General features: G+C 38.4%; 1 protein-coding gene across 7 annotated transcripts in view; it reads left to right on the top strand.

The window, feature by feature from the left end:
- Positions 1–18,114: 18,114 nt before the first annotated feature.
- Positions 18,115–25,906, top strand: part of bean1 (brain expressed, associated with NEDD4, 1) — a 128,536-nt gene continuing 120,744 nt past the window's right edge. For 6 of the 7 annotated variants that reach the window (XM_039763110.1, XM_039763108.1, XM_039763107.1 and 3 more), the window contains exon 1: positions 18,115–18,782. In XM_039763110.1, coding sequence (XP_039619044.1) covers positions 18,755–18,782 — 28 coding nt within the window. In that variant the 5' untranslated portion in view covers positions 18,115–18,754. Of the gene's footprint in view, positions 18,783–19,029; positions 19,052–25,906 lie in introns of those variants that run through there. The other variant, XM_039763109.1, reaches the window with a different exon arrangement.

The following is a 25,906-nucleotide window of genomic DNA, read 5'->3' as shown; positions in this document are numbered from 1 at the left end:
TCAATAAAAGCTCCAATTGATCTCACAATTACTCCTTATTGTGAAACAGATTTAGAACCGTTCGATTATCCCTGCTCTTAGTTGCACAGCCACAGCATTTGGCATGGGGTCAAAACCTTCTGCCATGTGGCGATCTTCTTGTATCGGCATCTCATCCAGTGGTATACCATTTTTAATGGCAATATTATGCAGCACACGGCATGCTTTAACTATATAGCACACCTAAAGCAAATTGATAAATATTGTTGTTATAAAATATAATTAAAACTTAATTTAAATATTTAAACATTCAAAACCTTGTCGGGTTTGTATTGCAATATGCCTCCTCTGCCTGACAGACACAGCCATCGAGCCTTCAGCAAGCCTATTGCACGTTCTACTGTGCTTCTTGTGTGCTCATGTGCTCGGTTGTAATTCAGCTCCTTTTGGGATACAGGGTTTGCCACTGGGGTCATCAGCCAGGATTTAAGGGCATATCCTCGGTCCCCTGCAATGATGTAGATTAACATAAAATACAGTACACTAGATGGTGTTGAGAAGTAATCTAATCATTACACACTTACCAATAAGCCAGCCTTCTCCAGCAGCGCTTTGCTGAAGATGAAGTCCCACGATGCTGTTCTGCACAATGAAGGAATCGTGTGTCCCTCCCGGGCTGTTCACAACGACATTTAGCAGGTTCAAGTGTGCATCACATCTATTTACAAATGCAAATTCATCAACAGTAGGAGCATTCAGGGCAACATGTGTGCAGTCAACTGCCCCTATTACACTTGGTAATCCTGCGATGTTATAGAAATCGGTCATAATTTTTGTCCTTTCCGCTGCGGTATTTGGAAACGTAATGTACTGTGATGTAAGTGATATAATTGCATGTAAAACGTGTGGCATAATTCGGCTCACGGTGGGTTGAGAAATACCAGACCTGTCACCAATTTCCCTTTAAAATGTGCCTCTGGCTAAAAAGCCAATAGTAGAAAGAACCTGAGTGTGCACGGGGACTGCACTGGTGCGCTTTGCCGGCCTCTCCAAAAGTTGTGAGAACTGCTGACACAAATCAAGCAAAATTGCCCTTGGCAAACAAAAATGACTAATGAGCCACTCATCACTCTCAGCGAGTAAGTCTGTGCGGTCACTGAAAACGCGATCTCTGCGCAAAAGTGCTTGTTGCAAATCTTCAAGAAGGGCAAGGTCTGCCATTGTAGTCAATGCATTTCCAAAAACAGTTCTTCAGTTGTGGATTTTATATTATTTACAGTTCCAGATAACTTAGAATTAACACTGACATTTAAGTGGTGAAGTATAAGGGCACTGGGTTTATATGTGATTACAGTTCTCTACCACTAGGGGATTCTGCTTACGCACAGTCAGGAGTTCTTCTAAATGCGCGCACATTTTCACGCACACGTACAAATTAATGAATCGCATTCTATTAGTGGAATTGTGCGTACGCATGATTTACACATAAAACCGTGCATACGCACGCTTGATAAATGAGACCCCTGGACTTTGGAGGTGAAAGTGGGGTGTGTGCTGTTTCACTGTAAATAATATGAATAAACGTGTGTTGGGTGTTAAACCTACAGTGTCCACCTGTCTGTGTCCTGACTGGCTTCCACAACAGACAGGAACTTAGTATTGCTAGGAGTCAAAAAGAGAATTGAAAAATCAAAAACCAAAACACTAAGCAATACCAAAATAAAAAGTAAAAAAAAAGCAAAACAAAACAAATGTCCTTTCACTATCTTGCTTTAAATGGCTCCAAACAGGGAAAAAAAACACTTCCAAGTGCTATGCAAGCAGCAGATTCTTTTTACAGAAGCTGGTCATCTATGTGAATGATGAATGGTGTAAAAGGGAGCAAATTACAATTAAAACCACAGTTTGTAATTCAGACATTGAAACTCTGTCTGTCCAGTTTCTGCACAGTATTTGCTCAGGAGATAACTTACATCATCATTATTAATGTTTACATTTAACAACACTTTAATGACGACTCATCCTGACCATGTAGTTGTAATATGTGTTTACTTCAACCATGTGATTTTGGAAGGAATAATGACAAACTTTCATGAGTGTGCGTCAGGTTCCACTTGAGGAAATAAGCTGGACCTACTCTAGTCAAATGTTAAAGATGCCTTTAAATGTAAACTTCTGGCACATCTGGAGAGAGTGCATTGCTTTTTAAACAACAAGCCCTGGATTACTAAGGAGCTAAAAACTCTCCAGAGTGAGAAAAACAAAGCATTCAAATAAGGTGACAAGGAGTCTCTGAAGGACACACAGCAATAGCTGTAGAAAAAGTTGAGTGAAGGAAAGGAAGCTTACAAAGCTAAAACAGAAAACAATCTTATCCAGAATAACATGGAAGATGTCTGGAATGGATGATTAGGTAGAAGTCCTAGAAGAGAATGTGGACAAAGCTAACACCCTGAACCAGTTTTTTTTTAATAGATTTTCCCTCCTAATGCCACCTTCTTCAAATTACCATTCCCCACACACCATCCCTATTACATCAAAAATTGCTACTATTTCATTCAACCATCTTTCTCTCCTGCTCTCCCCAGGTTACACCCCCGAAGAAGCAGTGCCAGGCCCACCATAAAGACTGTTACAACCTGGCCTGAAAATACACTCTCCCAACTACAGGACTGCTTTGAACAGACAGACTGGGACTTATTTGAACACCAAAAGCTGGAAACATTCACAGGAACGGTACTGGACTATATCAGATTCTGCATCGGAAATGTGATTGTGGACAAAAACATTCAAGTTTTCCCAAACCAGAAACCCGATATGACCAGCCAGGTCCATACACTCCTCAAAAGCCCATGACACTGCCTTCAGGTCAGGTGATAGGGCTGCCTGAGCCGCTCTGAAAAGTGGAATTAAAAAAGCCAAGATGGACCATAAGAGGAGCATAGAGTCCCACCTGCCCAGCCATAATACACGGGAGGTCTGGCAGGGAATACAAAACATTACAAACTACAGAGGCTGTGATGCAACAAAAAGAGATCTGAGTGTGCAGCTAGCAGAGGAGCTAAATTGCTTATTTGCTCGCTTTGAATCATCACAACAGCAGTACTCACCTGCTCCAGCCCTGCACCCACTCTCACCGGGTTCCTGCACCACACCATTCACTGTAAAGGGGCACGATGTCAGAGGGGTGCTGCTGGCAGTGAACCCCAAGAAGGCTGCCGGCCCAGATGGAGTGCCTGGTAGGGTGCCCAGAGCGTGTGCCCACCAGCTCACCCTTATCTTCACCAAAATCTTCAACCTCTCCCTACCCCAGGCAGTCATTCCATCCTGCCTAAAATCAGCCACAATCATACCAGTGCTGAAGAAGTCTCCCATCACCAGCCTAAATGATTATCACCCTGTGGCCCTCACTCCGGTAATCATGAAGTGCTTTAGGAGACTGGTTCTCCTGCACATCAAGGACTATCTCCCCCAAAACTTCGATCCCTACCAATTCACATATTGCGCGAACAGATCCACAGAAGACGCCATTGCCGTAGCTCTCCACTCTGTGCTGAGCCATCTGGAGCAGCAGCAGAGCTACGTCCGGATGCTCTTTGTGGATTACAGCTCAGCTTTTAATACAATCATTCCTGACATTCTCATCACCAAAACTGATCACTCTTGGCATCCACCCCTCACATGTGTTTGGATAAAAGACTTTCTTACCAACCGCCTCCAGACTGTGAGACTCGGCCCCCACCTCTCCTCCATTTAAACACTGAACACCGGTACCCCACAAGGCTGTGTGCTGAGCCCCCTCCTGTACTGTCTCTACACCTACGACTGCAGCCCAAACCCACAACAACAACCTCATCGTCAAGTTTGCTGACGATACCACAGTGGTCAGAAACTTCTCAAAGGAAGATGAGGCAGCTTACAGAGAGGAGGTTCTGATGTTGGCAGCCAGATGTTCAAAGAACAACCTGGCTCTGAACACCAGGAAAACCAAGGAGATCATTGTCGACTTCAGGAAGCACAACAATGGCGAGTGTGTGGAGAGGGTCCATACCTTCTGTTTTTTCTGCGTACTTATCTCCGCTAACAGCTCCTGGACAGACAACATCACAGCAGTCATCAAGAAGGCTCAGCAGCGGTTACACTTCCTGAGGGTCCTCAGAAAGAACAACCTGGACTCCAACCTGCTACTGGCCTTCTACCGCTCATCCATCGAGAGCCTGCTGACGTATTGTATCACAGTATGGTATGACAGCTGCACCATGGCAGGCAAGGAGAGGCTTCAGAGAGTAGTAAAGGCAGCACAGATTATCACTGGCTGCCCTCTCCCCTCCCTGATGGACATTTACACCTCCCGCTGCCTCAGCAGAGCAAACAACATCATCAAGGACAGCTCCCACTCTGGCTCTGATCTGTTTGACCTGTTGCCCTCAGGGAGATGCTACAGGTGCATCACAACAAGGACAAACAGACTCAAGAACATTTTTTTCCCAAAAGCCATAACCATTCTAAACTCACACATGCATTGACTACACAGTCTAACCCCCAATATCCTGGAGTATCGTCTATCCAACAACTGTGCAAAATCCAACATTCTAAATGGTAGTGATAACTGTGCAATATCTGTATACTGTACAATACCGTTACTCTCAAGGTCCAACATCCACTACTCACTGCACATGATCATCATTATTGTGAAATACTTAAATAATGTGCAATAACCCAATAGTGCAATAGTTATTTATTCTTTCCAGTTATTTAAATAATGTGCAACAACCCAATAGTGCAGTAGTTATTATTCTTTCCATATGTATATGTATATAGCGTCACAGAACTTTTTTGCACCATTTGTTTCTTTACTTGTTGTGTTCTACATATATGTCTACACTGAAGGAGCTGCTTTTAATCTCATTGTGCATGTGTATAGTGACAATAAAAAGGCATCCTCATTCTTGAAATGGCAAGTGACAAGTCCATCTCTGATAACAGTATTGGGTATCCATAATTAAAAACCGAGTGCAGTGACAACTGAGGAAGCTGCACTCTGGAAAAGCCATGGAACCAGACAGAGCCAGTCCTTGAATACTTAAGGCCTGTGGTGACCAACTTTGTGGTATCATCTGTCACCTACTCAGTCTTTTCTTGAGGCTCCAGAAAGTGCCACTGCTGTAGAAAACATCCTGCATTGTTCCTGTTCCAAAGCGCCTCTTCACCTAGTGACTACAAACTAGTGACAAGTCTAATCTCATGAAGACCTTTGAGAGGATGGTTCTGGACTATATGAGTCCTCTTCTGGCAGCAATGAGGATTATATTTTTTGATGTCCCTAGCACCTTCATTAACATCCAACCATCCCTGTTAAGGGGTAAGTTCGGAGATATAAAGGTGGATAAGCCTATGGTGTCCTGGATAATGGAGCAGCTGTTCTTCTCTGTTACAGCAGGGTCCATGGCGATTGTGTCATTTTAAATAAATAAATATGATTTCAGGCTTGAGTTGTAGATATGTGTGGTAGTGTGGTGGAGCAAATCTGGGGTGTGAATTGAGGTGATCTTCTGAGAATGCATTCATGTGCAGGCGCACATAATTCAGGTGATTTCTTCATTAGGTGTTCAGAGATGGTAATCAGCACCAGCACACCTGCATTCTTTAAAAGGGCATAAAGAAGCCTGAGCAGGAAAAGAGAAAGAAGGCAGTATCATGCCTGAGCCAGTATGTGGGAAAAGAGGCACAGCAGTTTGTAGTCCTGCAGAGGAACAAGCGTTTGGTGCTCCAAGGGTGGATCATCATACGCTGAATAATTATAGCAGAGTGGGGTACAATTTGTAGTAATGCCCTCCTAGGAATCCCAAATACTCATTTTGCAGACACCAACAGAGGCAATTAGGACAGATATGGAAGTAGGGACCGCAGCTACTGACATATTCACTGGATACAGGACTGTTTCATTGAGTGGGGGAGACAATGGAAGAAGGCAAGCTGGGCTCTGTAGGAAAAATAGAGAACAGTAAGTACTCAATGCCTGCATGGTTTTATTCTGGTTTTATGATTTGATTAATTCTTAGGTTTTAACTCATGGACAAACACTGGTTTTATGGATTGTTTGTTTATTTATTGGAAGAATCACTGCACTGTGGACACTTTATGGTTTGGTTTGTGATTAAACAAAAGAACTTTTCGCATTCCTCTTGGTGACTGTGTGTGTCCCCATTTTCCAGACTCGTCCTCAGTTTCATTATCAACATATCCTGGATCAAGTCTCTAGGGACACTGCAACTATCCCGAATTGTCACACTACCCAGAATTTGTACAATTAACACCATAAAAATACAATATTTGTATCTTACCAGTAAAAAAAGTAATTTAAACTTTGTTTTCCCAAAAAAGGAAGAACCAGATAAAAATATTAATAAATTAACAGTAGAATTAAAACAGAACTGTGTCATCTTTGTATATAAACACTGGCAATAGGTTTAACCTAGAACATAAAAGTGACTGAACTAATTCCATGTTACAGAAGCACAGGACCCTTCTTGGTGGTGTCTCTAGTTATTTGTTTTTTCCATATGTTTTCATATATTACTTTCCAAACACACAAAATTACTTTATTTAATACTATCTTATTTTACAAATTCCTATGATTTTATCTCCTGCCAGGAAGTATGATACCAAAGACTTCTGTTTTGTAAAGAAAGTTCATCACCCCTTGGCATTATCAGATAAAGCTTTTATTTTGGTGGATTTATACATGGGGGTCTTGTGAGTGAAAGTTGGTGTCTTGACTGCAATTAAGAAGGAATTTTGGCAACATGAACGTGCCTTGCTTTATTATTTCTCTTTTTCAGCCTGTTGTTTGACTTTTCTCTTATATTGCCTCTTGGGATCTTTGGAGTTTCAGGTTAAATGTTAAAAGATTCAGCATACTCAGGCTGTCTTTGGCAAAACAAAAAGCAAATATGCTTTCCTCCAATTATCAAGGCTATTAGCAAAGATATGCCCCAGTTCAAACATTTGTGGCTGGGTCTTCCTCTGCTGGTTTATATACAGTAGGTGTTACATTGTAAGTTTAGTTTGAAAAATGCTGCACCTCAAAGTAACTGGCTCAGACTCTGACAATGCTGGTAGGTTTTGCTACTTGTGGTATATAAAGTAAGAAGCAGACAAGCAACAAGGTTTGGGGCACATCCGTAACCCCATACAATAAAAATGCAAAAAAAAGGAGTTATCTTGTTACAGAGAAAGTGTAAATGTCTTTTCAGATGGGAGACCAATGTAGAACTGATTCAAAGATGGTTAAACTGCTGGTCATATGGGTTCCAGGCAGGAAGGGGCAGTTTGAAAATGGTGGAAAACAGAAGTGCTGTCAGAAGTGGAACGGTCATCATCTTCCATTCTACAGAGGGAAAATGAGAGAAGGCATTATTAGCACAGAGTGCCAACCCCATTGCAGGAGTAAATTATAAGAAGACCCAGGTTTTAATAGATATTTATTAATTATTTTATCAGCATTCTAAGACAAAAAAAACTGTGTCCAAAGCCCTCTAGAACAAGCATAATCAGAATTTTGCTGACCTTGCATTTTCACATTTTCTGTAATATCATACACCAAACAATTAAGTCCACAAGTGTAATTATAGTCTTGCTATAAGTGGTTTGTTGTTCGGTGGGTGTGGCAACTCTCTGTATCAATGCATACTCCCAACATCCCTATACTGGAAATGTGCATAATACAACAGATGTAGATCTGACACACTTTTCTTACTTTGAACAAAAAGCAACCAGGAGTATATATTAGCCAGAACAGCATGATTACCACACACATACTGTCTGAAACCAGCCTTGCACTCTCTTGCACTATAGAAAAACTAGTGACGCCTAACTACTTTTCCATTTGCAGTTAACACAGAATATTTAACCACCATGAGGATTGCTTGGCTTGCTGCTATTTTTCATTCTGGATACATATTTTATATTTTTCAATTTAGGTTTCATCATCAGGCATCAACTGCAACCAGTTAAGGAAAAGAAATTTATCCCAGCAGTTCTAATTGTGTTAGGTTTTAAGTTCTTCATTAGGCACAATATTTTCATTTGTACTGTCCCAGCTCTGTAAAAGGTTATAAGGTAGGATGTTTTTGCTTTGGGTGTTTCAAAAACTGGTGCTGATAATAGCCAGCTCTACCCCAGCCACCCTCAACACAAATAAATGTAACCAGCCATATCACACAATTTGTCACATGACCCTCGCAAACAAAAGCACTGTTGCTAACGGCATGAAGAAGACAGTTAAAAAAGCAAGTAAATATCCATTTCTAAGAAGCTATCTGTGCATGTCAGTCTTTTCACAAGCTCGGATGACAGAATAAGAGTGTTCCTAAGGACCGTTCTAATCTTTTTCAACACTGGTCTTCTGAGACATTTCCCCGAGTTGAGCAAATGTGTATTATATATCCACACACAATACACAGCTTTGAGCCACAGAAAGATATGCTTAGTTTTAGAAAATGTCACCAGCATTCTACTTATGGTCATCTAGAATAAAACTGAAAAGGATGTGTTACCTTCCGCAAGAATTATTTCTGTTAAGTTGTCCACAAATATTAACATTTCTCAGCTCTTTCTGTGGAAAAAATATGGGGAAATTCACTGTCAGCAAAACAATGATACAGAACAATGCTATGAGCTCACACATGTGTGAGTTACACTGCAAGACCCACTTATTAATGGCCCCTTGTTTTGATGTAACTAATTATTAGAGGTAATTTATGCAGACATTGCACTGTGCATGCTGCTGCACTTAATACACCATAGGCCCTACATTTAACAACAGTCGCACCCATAAATCATGAAGTAAATATAACTGAATCGCAAATTTAATGTAGAATTAACACAAAGGGATTAAAAAATGAATATATTAAAACCTGTGTTAAAACTCCGCAAATACAATCCTCAATTGTTCATTACCATCAATGACTTGATAATCATAGTCTACGCAATTGTTTTTCAACTGGTGTGCCATAGAAATAACAGTGCAGTACCCCAGGGTCCAGACCAGAAAAATACACACTCCTCAGGTGGTCGAGACATGTCCAAGGAGGACTGGAATACCTGGTGAAACCGACATAAAAGCAGCTCTGTGACCACCATTTTACAGACACGGCACTTAGGGATCACTTTAGAAGCCAGGAAACATGTCAGTGGTCTATCTGCCTGGGTGCGTGTTCGACAGCGACTCTTGCAGAGCCAAGGGACTGTGGGCATACAAGCTGCCTCTGACCCTGGGTCAGTAGGGTGAAGGCAGAGAGAGGACTGCCTGTATAAGAGGGCAAAGAGACAAAGCGGGTGGGAAATGCATCCAAAGTGCTCACTATGTGTTCTGTCTGCTTTTATTGCCTGCCCCCTGATTTAATGCTTTTGTGGTTGGTAGAATCATGTCTTGGGATTTTTTGAGGTTACAAAAACTGTGCCACCACAAAAAAGCAGTTGGAAAATATTTTTCTACCTACATTATTGCTCCTGAAACATTAATAATATCTACTTAGTTGCTATCTTGCTTAAAAATTGACACTATGCATTACTTGGATGGTTATGTTGCATTCTTTGCATAAATTAGCGAAGATACTGCAAACTTGAACATGGGTATGGGTAATCATTACACTTCTATTTCATAGAATTTCATCATTATATTAGGACAGACAGTACTGTAAACTACCTGGCAGACCAGCAAGTTAAATACAGAGGTACTAGAGACTTATTTTGGTTTTAGTGCCACTCAAAAATAACTTATTTAGCAATTATGTGATATGACTTTCATTTGATCTTCTTAAAGAAACATGAAACAAAAAACAAAGTGTAATCTTTACCTTCGCAACTTTTCTTACACCACAACTGCCATAAACTCCCCCTCCCTCACCCCCTTTCCTCGCACTCCGATGCACCTATGTCAGTATGTATAAATCAACAAAATGAACACCAGTGCTATTTATTGACATGTGGTGTATCGTTGTGAACTGCATACTAAATATTAAACCTTTAAATGAAAATTTAATTTCATAAAATTATTGAAGTTGGTATATAAATATGGCACTGAATGTGAATGTAATTCTTTAGGCTCACCATCCCCCCTGGCCTGCGCCATGCGCCAACCACTTCGCACTTCTCCCACTCGTGTTGTGAAAAGGGGGGTTGAATGCTCCTCTGAAACCCCCTCTTAAATGGTGATACAATGGGAAACAAATACCATTCTTTTTTTACCGCCTCTTTGCTCAATCAGCTGCTAGATTGCTGCTGCTGCCGTGCTACGTGATCTGCATCTCGCGCAGCACTTTGAACATTTAAGAGCCTGTACAGCAGATGTCTTTGTCATCTACTCTTTGTCTCTTATTTCCGGCCCAGGGTATGGTTAAATCTCTTGGCACAAAGTCTCATATCGTGGGACGTGAGTTCTTGATATTTTAGTTTATAATTTAAAAATGGAATAAGAATCTGAAAATCTAAAATCATCACATTAAAGTTTGATAAATTCTGAAAAGAATGATACCAAACATATACAGTGGTGTGAAAAACTATTTGCCCCCTTCCTGATTTCTTATTCTTTTGCATGTTTGTCACACAAAATGTTTCTGATCATCAAACACATTTAACCATTAGTCAAATATAACACAAGTAAACACAAAATGCAGTTTTTAAATGATGGTTTTTATTATTTAGGGAGAAAAAATCCAAACCTACATGGCCCTGTGTGAAAAAGTAATTGCCCCCTGAACCTAATAACTGGTTGGGCCACCCTTAGCAGTAATAACTGCAATCAAGCGTTTGCGATACCTTGCAATGAGTCTTTTACAGAGCTCTGGAGGAATTTTGGCCCACTCATCTTTGCAGAATTGCTGTAATTCAGCTTTATTTGAGGGTTTTCTAGCATGAACCGCCTTTTTAAGGTCGTGCCATAGCATCTCAATTGGATTCAGGTCAGGACTTTGACTAGGCCACTCCAAAGTCTTCATTTTGGTTTTCTTCAGCCATTCAGAGGTGGATTTGCTGGTGTGTTTTGGGTCATTGCCCTGTTTCAGCGTCCAAGATCGCTTCAGCTTGAGTTGACGAACAGATGGCCGGACATTCTCCTTCAGGATTTTTTGGTAGACAGTAGAATTCATGGTTCCATCTATCACAGCAAGCCCTCCAGGTCCTGAAGCAGCAAAACAACCCCAGACTATCACACTACCACCACCATATTTTACTGTTGGTATGATGTTCTTTTCTGAAATGCTGTGTTCCTTTAACGCCAGATGTAACAGGACATTTGCCTTCCAAAAAGTTCAACTTTTGTCTCATCAGTCCACAAGGTATTTTCCCAAAAGTCTTGGCAATCATTGAGATGTTTCTTAGCAAAATTGAGATGAGCCCTAATGTTCTTTTTGCTTAACAGTGGTTTGCGTCTTGGAAATCTGCCATGCAGGCCGTTTTTGCCCAGTCTCTTTCTTATGGTGGAGTCGTGAACACTGACCTTAATTGAGGCAAGTGAGGCCTGCAGTTCTTTAGACGTTGTCCTGGGGTCTTTGTGACCTCTCGGATGAGTCGTCTCTGCTCTTATGGTAATTTTGGTCGGCCGGCCACTCCTGGGAAGGTTCACCACTGTTCCATGTTTTTGCCATTTGTGGATAATGGCTCTCACTGTGGTTCGCTGGAGTCCCAAAGCTTTAGAAATGGCTTTATAACCTTTACCAGACTGATAGATCTCAATTACTTCTGTTCTCATTTGTTCCTGAATTTCTTTGGATCTTGATCATGATGTCTAGCTTTTGAGGTGCTTTTGGTCTACTTCTCTGTGTCAGGCAGCTCCTATTTAAGTGATTTCTTGATTGAAACAGTTGTGGCAGTAATCAGGCCTGGGGGTGGCTACGGAAATTGAACTCAGGTGTGATACACCACAGTTAGGTTATTTTTAACAAGGGGCAATTACTTTTTCACACAGGGTCATGTAGGTTTGGATTTTTTTTCTCCCTAAATAATAAAAACCATCATTTAAAAACTGTATTTTGTGTTTACTTGTGTTATATTTGACTAATGGTTAAATGTGTTTGATGATCAGAAACATTTTGTGTGACAAACATGCAAAAGAATAAGAAATCAGGAAGGGGGCAAATAGTTTTTCACACCACTGTATATGTAGGTTTTAAAATAAGCCCAATTTAAAGCGTGACAAAAAAGTGACATAAAATCGTTGCACAAAATCGTATATATTGGGAAATTCTTTGTCAGCAAAACAAAGATACAGAACAATGCTGTATTAAAATTAAGCAGTATTCTCAAGAAACATGTCAAGAGTTTTTTTTAGTTGTTTTTTGTAGAATGAAGGATATTCCATTCAAAAGACTGCCAAGAAACTAAAGATTTCATACAAAGGTGTCTATTACTATTTTGAAAGAAGAGGGGAAACTGGATCTAACCAGGAAGGGAAAAAGAGGAGGATGGTCCTGATGCACAGCTGCATTTGAGGATAAATACATCAGAATCTGTAGTCTGAGAAGTGACAATACAAGATTTATGTATGCCATTCTGAATCTACAAATATTAGCTATACAGCTCTGTAATATATTCAGTTCTCCAAAAATATACATACTTAAGTGGTACTTGAATAGTTAAGGGTTTCAAGAAAGTATTTAAATAACAGTTTACCTTTAAATTTTAATGGTCCAGTCTAGATATCTATCCATCCATTCCTGGAATATGGAGCCATTCACAACATCACTAGATGTAAGCTATCAACCAACATCAGATGAAGAGTCAGTGCTTGTTAAGCATGCCCACACACAACCATAATAATTTGTAATTGTGAATCTAATATCACCAGTTAACCTAACATGAATATTTTTAGGCTGTGGTAGGAAAACCTAGGTAGAGAAAAACCCACGTATATATGGTGAGTACATGTACATTTTCCACAGCCAGTGTGAAACTAGATAAACCCAGCTCGGTCATCTCTCGCTAATCATAAGATTCACATTTCAATAAAAAGAAGCAAAACATTCTTATTCTGGCATAGATTTAACTCTTCAAAAACAGAAGAACACTGTGTGGTGTCAAGAGGGGCACTCAATACCTTTAATATTTATTAGCTGCCTGAAAGATAGCAGCTTCAAAAATGAGCCAAATCACACATTAAACTTACCATAAAAATTGCTGAAATTGACTTGTGTCCTGTCTAGGTTTGCTTCCTGTCTTACACCCTTTACTATCAGGCTCTGCTGCAGTTCCCTGTAACCCAGGGTTATACTGTGTGCATTAACAAAATGAACAGCTCAGTCAGTTAATAAATACTGAGTGATGTACATTACCAATAATTAATATGACTGTGTCTTGGTATATTTAAATGTCCCTAAATCATTTGGAGGTGTCATTAAAAGCAGATGACATATCCACATATTAATTTAGAAATCGTCATAAACTCAGTAAATTCAAATGGTTTTAAGATGCAGTATCTCTAAATTGCAATGTATCTCAGCAGAATTTATGCTGAATTGGTTAACTACCAATTTAGGCATTTATGAGTTGAAAGAAATCTGTAGGCCAGCCCCAGAAGTTATTATCTATAATAATAATAATATTTATTATTATCATCTATTAGAAGTTATTATTTATTGACCTAGACCTAAAAGTCCCTTCCAGCAACATGGAAGATGTACTTGGATTGGGGTAGTTTAGGGTTTCCAGAAGTACAACTGGCAAGAGGAAGAGATGACAAATAGCAAAGAGAAAGGTTTGAACATGTGAGCAGAAGGAGACTCCCAAAGGTAGAGATCTGTAGTTAAGTAAACTATAGGCACTCCATGATGTTAGACTGCATAAAACCCTGTATAAAGTGTGTCAGACAGATTACTGGTTTATTTATTTTTTATTACTTATACTGTATTTCATTATTCAGTCAGTCAGTCAGTCATTATCCAACCCGCTATATACTAACACAGGGTCACAGGGGTCTGCTGGAGCCAATCCCAGCCAGCACAGGGCACAAGGCAGGAACAATCCCCGGGCAGGGCGCCAGCCCATCGCAGTATCCGAAAAGTATATGCTTTTAATTTAATTTACTTTGCACCCGCCCCTAGCCTGCCTTATTTTGGATTTATGGTCCAATTAAGAATGCCCCTTTTGGCAGAAACATGTTATAGTATAGAAATAAAAAAATGTAGGCATAGTAAACCAGCAGCCAGATAGTTGACTGTAAAAAATTAAAAACTGGGTCAGTCACCATTACAAATCATCAGAGTGATCCTTAGTAAGCTAGTTCAGCAAATATGAAAAACTGTACTACAAATGTGAGGTGCTTTAATGTGGTGTTCACTGTGAAAAGTCATATACAAAATAAAGTTTATTTTTGTGAAAATAAACAAGATCTATAGTACAGCAAGTTATTTTGGGGTGTGTTTATCCCTATTCCTAATTAATAAATATGATTAACTATTGTCTTTTAATATCAATTTATTAGTTAACCAATTATCATTCTAAAAAATAAGCAAATACAGCATGGACCTGATTGTAAAAAGAATATACTTTGATCTTATCTTTTTATTACTGTCTCTATCTGTATGCACAATCTGTATTATGAAGTAAGGGGGTCTCATTGATAATAAGTCTGAATATTTGGATCAAACAGTGGGAATGACATTTCTTCAGTTCACTGAGAGGCAATGTCCAGTGACTTAGGCCAGGAGACACATGAGATATACAGCACATGGATGAGGTATTTATTTTCTCTTTTTTGCATTCTTTAACTAACTACCCTTCACAGCATCTAACAATGTCATTTTATTAACCAATCCTAAAGATCTAAATAACTTTAAAACTCAATTCTAGGGTACCCATTATCTTTTCACTTTTCTTTCATTTTACTGTATAAAACATCTGTTATGAAAAGGTTATGCCAGGAGTCTTCTTACTGTATGTGAGGTATACAGTGATAAACACGAAAACATTATACACAGTACGTATAAATGAATTTTAGCATGTTTCTATTTTGAAAACACTTGTTTCTTTTTTAAACATTGCAGAGACAGAAACAATAGACTTTGTGGCATTTATACCATATTTTCCATCCATTATCCAACCCGCTGAATTCGACCACAGGGTCACAGGGGTCTGCTGGAGCCAGTCCCAGCCAACACAGGGCAGGAACCAATCCCGGGCAGGGTGCCAACCCATCACAGGACACACACAAACACACCAAGCACACACTAGGGCCAATCTAGAATCGCCAATCCACCTAATTTGCATGTCTTTAGGAGGAAACCGGAGCGCCCGGAGGAAACCCACGCAGACACAGGGAGAACATGCAAACTTCACGCAGGGAGGACACGGGAAGCGAACCCAGGTCTCCTTACTGCGAGGCAGCTGCACTACCACTGCGCCACCATGCTGCCCTTATACCATATTTTCTTCACCTCTGAAACTTAAATGATTAATATGACATGCACGGATATGAAGTACAAGAATAACGATTATTATTTTATACACATTTTATACTAATTTTACCTAGCTTGTAGAACACAATAACCAAAAGGAAAGATAGAAAAAGACTGCAGAAAGGACACATTTACCAATAGAAAGAGTGCATGTAACCTCATTCAAATTATTTATAACAGACTTTAGAAAATAAACAACAGTAGGAATGCCATGGGAGACGTTGGAAAGAAAACATGGCAACTACCTCACAACAAAAACTATTCTACTCCTTTTTGTATTTCTGAATTGGCTGAGGACTACTATTTCTTAATCGTCATCTTTCACCTCTTGTTGAAAAGTTTAAACCATCAATTTAAAACAAGCTAAATACATATAATCATAGCATTTTAGTTTGCTTTATCTGCAAAGGTGAGGTGCCAGCCCCCCAAACAGTAGCGCAGCTGCTTGTGGTGTGATATCACAGACCTTTGACTCTGGTTCAATTTCCAATTCAAGAGCCATCTCTGCAATACCTATTTGTTCTCTTCATCTTCCATTTAGTACCTCACAGGTCTACAGTTTGCTCCATTAGTCCAAGCCACTTTGTTTCATATAGAATAATGTCACTTGCTGTGATTTGTAGGTGTGAGCTTAGTGATTGTTTTCCTCCTAATGTCCACTAAATGATGAAAAATGCTTTGGCTCTCAGCATCCCTTTTCAAATATTACAAAATATCAGAAATACAGTGTTATTGCTTTTGAGTCTTCACCCTGTGTAATCGAATATGTATATCAAAATAGTACAAATGAATTGTCTTGCATTGTGTCACATATTCAATGCAGGAAAAACATATATAAGCGTAAGTGAAGATTAATATAAATTAAGCAAATAATGAATGCAATGCAAATAAATAAAATACCAAATATAAAGTAAATAAATCTATTATTCATTTTTCCAGTCCCACTCACGGGTATAGGGGGAGCTAATGCTGTAGCACTGAGTGCAAAGCAGGAACACCTAAATAAATGAACAAAAAGTCTGAATTAGCATAAACTGCCCTAATTTGGGTTTTTCATAAGAATGTAATGATTTAATTAATGTGGTAGAAGTACACAGTAAACAAGAATAGCTGCACCAAATATTTGGCATATGCTTCTGTTTGAAATTTGTCATTTTTCACCATCTGAGAGTGACTCTTAGAGGGCTCAACTACTGAAGAATCAAATATCAAAAAAATTATCATATTCATAATCAGCAACCTTGAAGTAGCTTAAAACAACACTCCCCATACCTATATTACTGATCCACATTTTTTCCAAGTTTTGTGTAAAGGAATAATTTTGACCCCTCATACCCCATTAAAGGATTAACTCCTGAGGTCAGCTGATGTGACATGGACAACTTCAAGTCCTTCTGATCACCTTTGCTTTTAAGAAGCCTATTGGTTTACTCCATATCATAAGGGTGTCATTTTCCGTACAAGATATAGCCCAAAATAGCCTACAGATTAGTGTTTTGAGTGTTTTTTTTGGGCCAATAAGTCAAAAAATTGTGAACAACTAGAGAGCAAAATGAATGTACAGTAATAGTATATCACTTGTGGGTATTTTTTCATATAGGTTAGTTAAGGAGGGTATCGAGAAAAAAAACCAAGTGATTTCAAGGTGTTCACAAGTAATTCTTATGAACACAATAAAACAAGCAAGAATAGAATGTAACAATTTTAATACTAGTAGATTTCACACATAAATTAACAAACTAAAAAAAAAAAAAGATACCAGTATTAATTTTAAAATAAGTAAATATTTGAATGTCTTTAGGAAGTAAAAAGACAAATGTGAGAATTTAGGTCAACAGAGGCATTAAGGCCTTAACACTGGTTTTGTTTTTAAAAATGATTTAATAAAAAATTTTGGAAATGTGAGATAAAATTAAATTCAATGTTTAAGATGATTTGAAAATGAAATAATTCTTCACTTTATTTCAGGTTTGTTTCAAAGGATACTTACGTCACAAAAAAAAAAATGTTGAGATAAATTACGAAGCACATGGAGCAGCCACAGTGGACCACACCGGCTGTTCTATTTTTGCTGTACATTAGTAATATGATGAATTGGCTGCTAGTGCTTCGATTATTGAATTTGCATATGCGGCCGCAGTGTATTATGGGACCGACTAACTGTTCTGAATTACTGTACAAATCTGAGTACTTGACCTTTTATTAAGTGTACTGTGGCTGTATTTGATTTTCTCAGTTGTGCTGACCAACGTAAAACTGGCTTGTGACTCAAGAGGGTTATTGCTGATCAGACTTGTTCCCATATTTTTAAGAAACCCTGAGTATACTTCGTGTCGACGTAATAAAGCCGTTACACAGAATGCTGTATGCATCTGTTATGGTCGCTTTAGCCAACACTTTCATTAGTCTTACCCAATGGACTGGAATGCTGTTTTCGGCGAACAAAATGCTTTGCTGACATCTAGGTCGCTAATCCATTTCCCATATACTATACAGTATATATTTTAATTAACCACGTATTCGTTGTTAACTTTGTGTCTTACAAAGCTCGTGTCTAACCCTAACCATTCACAGTCCACCAACATCAGCACTATGCAATAAAAACGGTACCTTCGACTGCGCACTGAGCGGCGGGTGAGCAAAATGGACGGACGGGGCCGGCCGGCATCGCGCGCGTGCAGCAAGAAGGAGGAGGCGCGCTCAAGCGCTCTGTACACCTGCTCAGCGATGGCAGCAAGAGGACCACGGTAAAGCCGTTTTTTTCGTTCATTGTTTCAGATTGTGAAAAGCTGATGGGGCGGGAGCGAAGACACGTCGCTCATTTATTCAGCGTTTCGAGACCTGAAGATGGGAATTAAAAGATAGGCTGCAGAAGGAAAAAAAAAACGTTCGCCTTGCCCTCTCGATGCTTTCCACCCATCGAATTTCTTTCTTCCGACAATTCATGCGGGAGGATGCAACATCCTCTTCGTGATGGAGCTAAATACCAGAGCACTGAATGAATAACCTGAACAGCTGTGCTATCTTCATGGAAAGGAGACGATAACATTGCCCAGATTAATCAAGGGCTTTTTTTATTCGTGGCTCCCCGTTCTTTTTCGCCTCTAGCCATCCAGATGAGGGCTAAGATCTGTTCACACAACATGCACGACAGCAATGCAATCATGCAACAGCAAAGCGTGCACTTCAGCGAAGGGGCTTCTTTTATGATGCGGCCGTGTACTTGCTAACCAAGGAATTGGGCATCTCAACAACCACAGTAGGAAACAGATTTAAAGACCATCAGTGAATGTCGCCGTTTCAAATTGTGCATCCCAAAGCGTATGGAGATACTATTGTACCTTTCCTCAGGTAAGTTCAAAATCGTGCGCTTGTGATGAATATCAGGTGCCAGTAATACAACATGCACTGGAGTGCTGAGGGAAATCAACGTGCGTTAGGGGTAATAATAACGAGGATGCCAGAAAACATACTTGATCATCCCTCGCTTAGCAGTTGTTCGTGCAACCACCCACTCACTATAGGACTACAGGATGTTGTGTCCCGTGAAGACAGGACGATGAAGTTCATCGGTGCGAGCGCAAGTTGAGGGAACGCCGCCCCTGTACTGTGAATGCAAGGTACAGTGAATGCAGCGTGCCGCTGAATTTAACAACTGGTTGCGCATACGAAGTACGATATATATAACCTATTGTGAAATTAGAGTTTCAGGCCATTTGCAGTGAAATGAAGAGAGACTAGGAAGAAAACAGGGATAGGTGTTAATCAATTCTTAATACCACATTACCGAACGTATGCTTGGTTAAAACGACATTGCAGCAAATCGCAGATCCTTGCTGTCATGAGCTGTCCGATGAGAAGTGAAACAAGTTTTTATCGTGCCCTGCCCATAAGGACCGTTTCCATTGCGCACTCTGTTGCACGCTCCCAAAGCGTTGTCTAATTTTTCTCTGGCAACACCCCAGAATAGTGACCCAGCCGATCTAATTTGCTGTTGTATTTAACAGCCTGATTGGCCTCGATTTTTATACTCAGCTTCCCTTTACCAAAATCTTTTGCATATGGTCCAGTTTTGTTAGACAAGTATAATAATCGGGACCAGATCCAAGAAAGCCTCTTCATCACTCTTATAATCTGACCTATATTTGTGCTTTATCGAACTCAGTTACTAGTAACATGCAGTGATCTCCAAAGAATGCTTTTTTCATTTCTTATTAGAGCCTTCCTTTTTTTAATATTCCAGAAACCGAATAATTAGCAATAGCGCATGTATTTTAACCCATCAGATTTTAATGGCTTGCCCTAATTAAGATTTGCTCAAAACTCATTTGTTCAGTTTGAAGAAAAAACTTTACAGTATCTTACTGATATTAGGTATCCAGGGATTTTAAAAAGTAAAAGGCTTACCTAGGCGAAACTGGTGAAGAAACAGGTGATGTGTAAATTTGTCTGAAGGAGCAATTTATACAGCAATTGAGTATTCAATAAAAAGTAACTTTTCTAAACAAAGGCATCAAATTGTAAGCTACCTAATTTGCTTCTTAAAAGTACACTGTAGCCTTCCTATGTACTCTTTTCAATAAATAAAGCCATGTGTGTTACATTGTCATAAAATGTCAAATTTTGATATTACACATAAGTAGTTATTTGGTACAAATGTACATTTTTGGTGTTCACAGTCTTATCCAGCAATAAACATGAATACTGCTTGACAGCGTTTCAGTGACAAAATAGATAAGTGGCAATTGTGTGCACTTTCAATTGCTACTTACAAAATATTATTCAGAACAATATATAATGTCTTTTATGTATTTAATTTCCTGCCCAGTAGTAATGAGTTTAATATATTTTGTAAAGTTACAGATTAAAAAAAAATGTTAACATTTCTCATTTGCATGAAGAACAAGAAATTTAATTAATCAATTAAGTAATTAATTAATTAATTCATCCATTCATTCCTTCATTGATCCGATTCAGTGTTTTGGTGGACCAGTAGCTGTCCCCCTAGCAGTCAGTGCTGGATAGAACTCTTTTGTATTTCTTTTTTCTTCCTTTCATCATAAATACAGTTCACTGCCTCTAATATTTTGGAAGACAGAAGTATCTTGTAAGTAGTCTTATTAGCTTTGGGTTGTAAACACTAGCCTCTGTACAATCTAGTGGATAAATGATCAAAGGCAAAATTTTTGTAAAGTGCAGCAAGACTGATTAGTACCCATTCTTATTTGCTATATGGCATCTTCTTCTACTTCTTCCTTTTCATCTTTTCCCACTTCTTTGTGAAGTTGATGTTTTATAGGTTTCTACGTGATATTTACGGCTGGATGCTTTTCCTGATGCCAGCTCACATCTGGGTGTGGAACTGGCTCCAAAATGGAGGCTGGGTTATTTTCTACATGGCATATTTCATTTTATTTCATCTTTTAACATGCAATCAAATTTTCTAAACATTATGACATAACCAATTCCTTTTTATTTTTGCTTAATGCTTTTATTAAAAGATTCATGCAAACAGAGCAATTACTTCCATATTAGTTCTCACAGCTAATTTACAGCAAATAGGTTATTCCAAATTTTCTGTGGGTATTGTCATCATTTCCCAAAGACTGACTGTTCGATTGGCAACTCTAACAGGCTGATACAAATGAGTGTGGGTGTATTGTGTGAGTGTGATATTTCAATGATTGGCAACTGCTGACCAGGACTTGGTTCCTCTTTGTAACCAATGCTGAGTCTGGAGAAAAAAGATGAATCACATTAAGGCAAATTATTTAAACTAAAGGACCTATATGAGTAATCAACAGATAATCTCTTTTACATACAGTTATGTCCATCCATTTTTATAGTTGCTCAGCCAGGTGATAGTATACCTACAATCTTATATTAGAGCAGTTAAGCATTACTAGAAAGCTTGGTGGCAGGCCACCTGTGGCAACATTTGGCACTCTAATTATGTATAATGTTTAATAAATCTTAGGTTTGTAACCGTATTTCTTCGTTTGCAACCCACAAACATTTCTGTAGTTTTTTGATTTTTAGTGTACTTTAGTATGTGCAATTTTGATTGCCTTGGCTCATACTATTTTATCATCTCTCCAGTAGAATCCTGTCTAGATGAAATATCTAAATAAATGTGATCACAATTTCACTCAAGCTATATCCTATTATTTGTGGTTATATAAATATAAGCCATACTGTACCTTGTATTTTTTAGGTTGTTTGGCATCATTATAATGGCCCCTTATGAATGTGGGTGCATGTGTACGTGACAGTGCCTGGCGATGGAGTGGTGTCTTATTCAGGGTTGGTTCGTGCCTTGCTCCAGTTCATGCAGGGTTTGGCTCCTGCTTGTAATCCTAATCTAGATTATGTGGTTTCTAAAATGGATGGATAATTAGTAATTAGGGTAATAACATAAGTAAATACTGGTAGGTAACCACTATAAATGAGGCTCCATTAGTGGCAAAATGTTGTCCATTTGTTTTTTTGAATCACACAGTTTTATTATTTCTTAAATAGGGATACTGTATAGTCTTTGTATTCCTTGCTTGAAAATAACGTTACAGTGGTGTGAAAAACTATTTGCCCCCTTCCTGATTTCTTATTCTTTTGCATGTTTGTCACACAAAATGTTTCTGATCATCAAACACATTTAACCATTAGTCAAATATAACACAAGTAAACACAAAATACAGTTTTTAAATGATGGTTTTTATTATTTAGGGAGAAAAAAAATCCAAACCTACATGACCCTGTGTGAAAAGTAATTGCCCCTTGTTAAAAATAACCTAACTGTGGTGTATCACACCTGAGTTCAATTTCCGTAGCCACCCCCAGGCCTGATTACTGCCACAACTGTTTCAATCAAGAAATCACTTAAATAGGAGCTGCCTGACACAGAGAAGTAGACCAAAAGCACCTCAAAAGCTAGACATCATGATCAAGATCCAAAGAAATTCAGGAACAAATGAGAACAGAAGTAATTGAGATCTATCAGTCTGGTAAAGGTTATAAAGCCATTTCTAAAGCTTTGGGACTCCAGCGAACCACAGTGAGAGCCATTATCCACAAATGGCAAAAACATGGAACAGTGGTGAACCTTCCCAGGAGTGGCCGGCCGACCAAAATTACCATAAGAGCGCAGAGACGACTCATCCGAGAGGTCACAAAAGACCCCAGGACAACGTCTAAAGAACTGCAGGCCTCACTTGCCTCAATTAAGGTCAGTGTTCACGACTCCACCATAAGAAAGAGACTGGGCAAAAACGGCCTGCATGGCAGATTTCCAAGACGCAAACCACTGTTAAGCAAAAGAACATTAGGGCTCATCTCAATTTTGCTAAGAAACATCTCAATGATTGCCAAGACTTTTGGGAAAATACCTTGTGGACTGATGAGACAAAAGTTGAACTTTTTGGAAGGCAAATGTCCTGTTACATCTGGCGTTAAAGGAACACAGCATTTCAGAAAAAGAACATCATACCAACAGTAAAATATGGTGGTGGTAGTGTGATAGTCTGGGGTTGTTTTGCTGCTTCAGGACCTGGAGGGCTTGCTGTGATAGATGGAACCATGAATTGTACTGTCTACCAAAAATCCTGAAGGAGAATGTCCGGCCATCTGTTCGTCAACTCAAGCTGAAGCGATCTTGGACGCTGAAACAGGGCAATGACCCAAAACACACCAGCAAATCCACCTCTGAATGGCTGAAGAAAACCAAAATGAAGACTTTGGAGTGGCCTAGTCAAAGTCCTGACCTGAATCCAATTGAGATGCTATGGCACGACCTTAAAAAGGCGGTTCATGCTAGAAAACCCTCAAATAAAGCTGAATTACAGCAATTCTGCAAAGATGAGTGGGCCAAAATTCCTCCAGAGCTCTGTAAAAGACTCATTGCAAGGTATCGCAAACGCTTGATTGCAGTTATTACTGCTAAGGGTGGCCCAACCAGTTATTAGGTTCAGGGGGCAATTACTTTTTCACACAGGGCCATGTAGGTTTGGATTTTTTTTCTCCCTAAATAATAAAAACCATCATTTAAAAACTGCATTTTGTGTTTACTTGTGTTATATTTGACTAATGGTTAAATGTGTTTGATGATCAGAAACATTTTGTGTGACAAACATGCAAAAGAATAAGAAATCAGGAAGGGGCAAATAGTTTTTCACACCACTGTATATCAGTTTGAATAATTTGAAACCACATCTCAACACAGTGTGCAGATGTCTACACAAGCACAGCTGTCTGTTGAGAAACAAAACAGTAAAGGCAAACTATGGTTCACAAAAGCACTTCCCTAATTTCTCTTCTAAGATAATATTTTTTCTAAGACTGCAAAAGCACTCGCTTCAAAAAGGCATTTCTACGAGGTGGCGAGGTAAATCGATAAAGTATAGTACTGCTATTTTTGTAATTATAAATTACCAATATACTGAAGACATTTACTGGAATATTTTTAAGAAACAATGCATTTAATTGGTACTTGCATCAGTTAGCACTTCTGCAGAAGAAACAACTGAAATGACTTGTCAGATCTGCCCCCTGTATTCGTACATGTCTTGCAGGCGCTTTGTTTGCCATGTTATTATTGGCTAAATTTCATCTCCATGTAAATCTGATATGTGTTGCAGCAAATCTCTGCAAGATAAATAAAACAAAAATAAAAGAGCAATGTAGTGTATCACAAGGATGCAATTTACAACACGGTTAATTAACATCTAACCTTTAGCAGTGTTTGAGAAACAAAATGTTCAATATAATGTGCTTATGTATGATAGTTTAGTAAGTAATTTACTGTGAAAACAGCTGGCTGTTATCAACATAAATACTGTATTTGTAGCCTTCATAATTTTAAACACATAGTTATGTATTTTCAATTAATATATTTTAATAAGAAATACTCTGATCTCTGATTGGTTGAATGTACTACTACATTTAGAAGGGCTCATCTCACAAGGAATCTCTCAGATATAAAGTTAGATGATATACTAATATGTTTATTATATGCTGTACCTTAACTAAGTATTTTCAGTCTTACAGTAAAGACGGCTGAGATACCTGAAATCCATTTGCACAATTGAAAAAGATTTAAGTAGGATGGACTGAGTAAATTGCATTTCTTATTAGTTGTAATAGACTGACACATCTCTGCTTTTAGACATAATTTCAATGCTATCTTTGGTCATATGAAAAAAAAATAATATATTGCAATATTTTGCCCAACTGAATCACAATGCTTAAAATATTTCAAATACAAAAAAAAAAAACCATAATGTTATTGTACTGTGTGACCCAGATATTGGCAAGGTATTCTAATGTAGCACGTCTAGCAATTTTCAATAGACGCTCCCATTTTCTCAGAAAAAATGTCCAAGCTGACCAAGTTTTTATGTTCGATTACCTCTTGGAATGATTGGTTAACTGAATACACAACTGCTGAAATTCATACTTCTCTTTACACTTTTATGTGCCAAGAGTATAGAATTGAAACATAGTATGAACTTGCAAAAACACAAAACAGCAGTGATTGATGAAATTAAAGAATAGTCAACTGAAAACCCATGAAATAATGAAATCAATAGCACAATTCTCAGCCACTGAAGTGAATAACAAGACAAAGAAAACTAGGTGTAAGTTTCAAGAATGGAAGTGAAATCAGCCTGAATAGGCATCAGCAGGTTTCTACCAATGGGAATTGTTTGACCTTTAATCAGATTTTATTATGGTCTTGACCATATAGTTAAATGCATTTGTTAAGAATAGCATTAATTTACCTCTTTGTTTGTCACTTTAGTGGCTGACTCACTAATGCTTAGTTATTTGATCCTATATAACCTGTAAAACAATAATAAGTACATTTATTGTACAATTTAATTTACCAAATCGATGTATTATATACAGCTAGTGTGCTTTCTGCATTATGTAATTGTTTGAATATGAATATGCCTGTGAATATCTATAACTACATCATATTTGGCATGTAACTTAGCAAGAGCCTCTTATACTGTAAAATGCGTATACAGCCTACACAATTATGTAATTTTGTGACTTTAACACAATGTGATTTTTGGAAATCATTTGAGAAAAGTGTTAAAAATCATTATCAAAAGTTATTGAAACACTAAAATGAAAAAAGTTCATATAAACACACACATGCTGAAATTAATCAACTTCTTTGGCTTCATTTGATCAGTTTTATCAATGAAGGAATCAAATATGTATGGCCACACTGTGGCTTTTACTATTGCAAGTGTTGGTGGGGAAAACTTCATTAGGTGGGGAGAGCTATATATTAAATGTAAGTGAAAGGAGTTCTGTATCTCCAAATTAAGTTGTTCCAAACTCGCCAGGAATAAAACTACTTGAAACAAAAAATGCGTATTAGATTAGAATAGTGAAAATCTTACGTAAACTAGAATAATGTAAGCATTACAGGTGATATGCAGCTGAATATATTAAGAACTCTTAATTTCCAT

Source organism: Polypterus senegalus, chromosome 9 (assembly GCF_016835505.1).
Source record: "Polypterus senegalus isolate Bchr_013 chromosome 9, ASM1683550v1, whole genome shotgun sequence".
NCBI classification, from domain to species: domain Eukaryota; kingdom Metazoa; phylum Chordata; class Cladistia; order Polypteriformes; family Polypteridae; genus Polypterus; species Polypterus senegalus.
The sequence above is the reverse complement of the archived record's forward strand: the minus strand, read 5'-3'. Positions and strand labels throughout refer to the sequence as shown.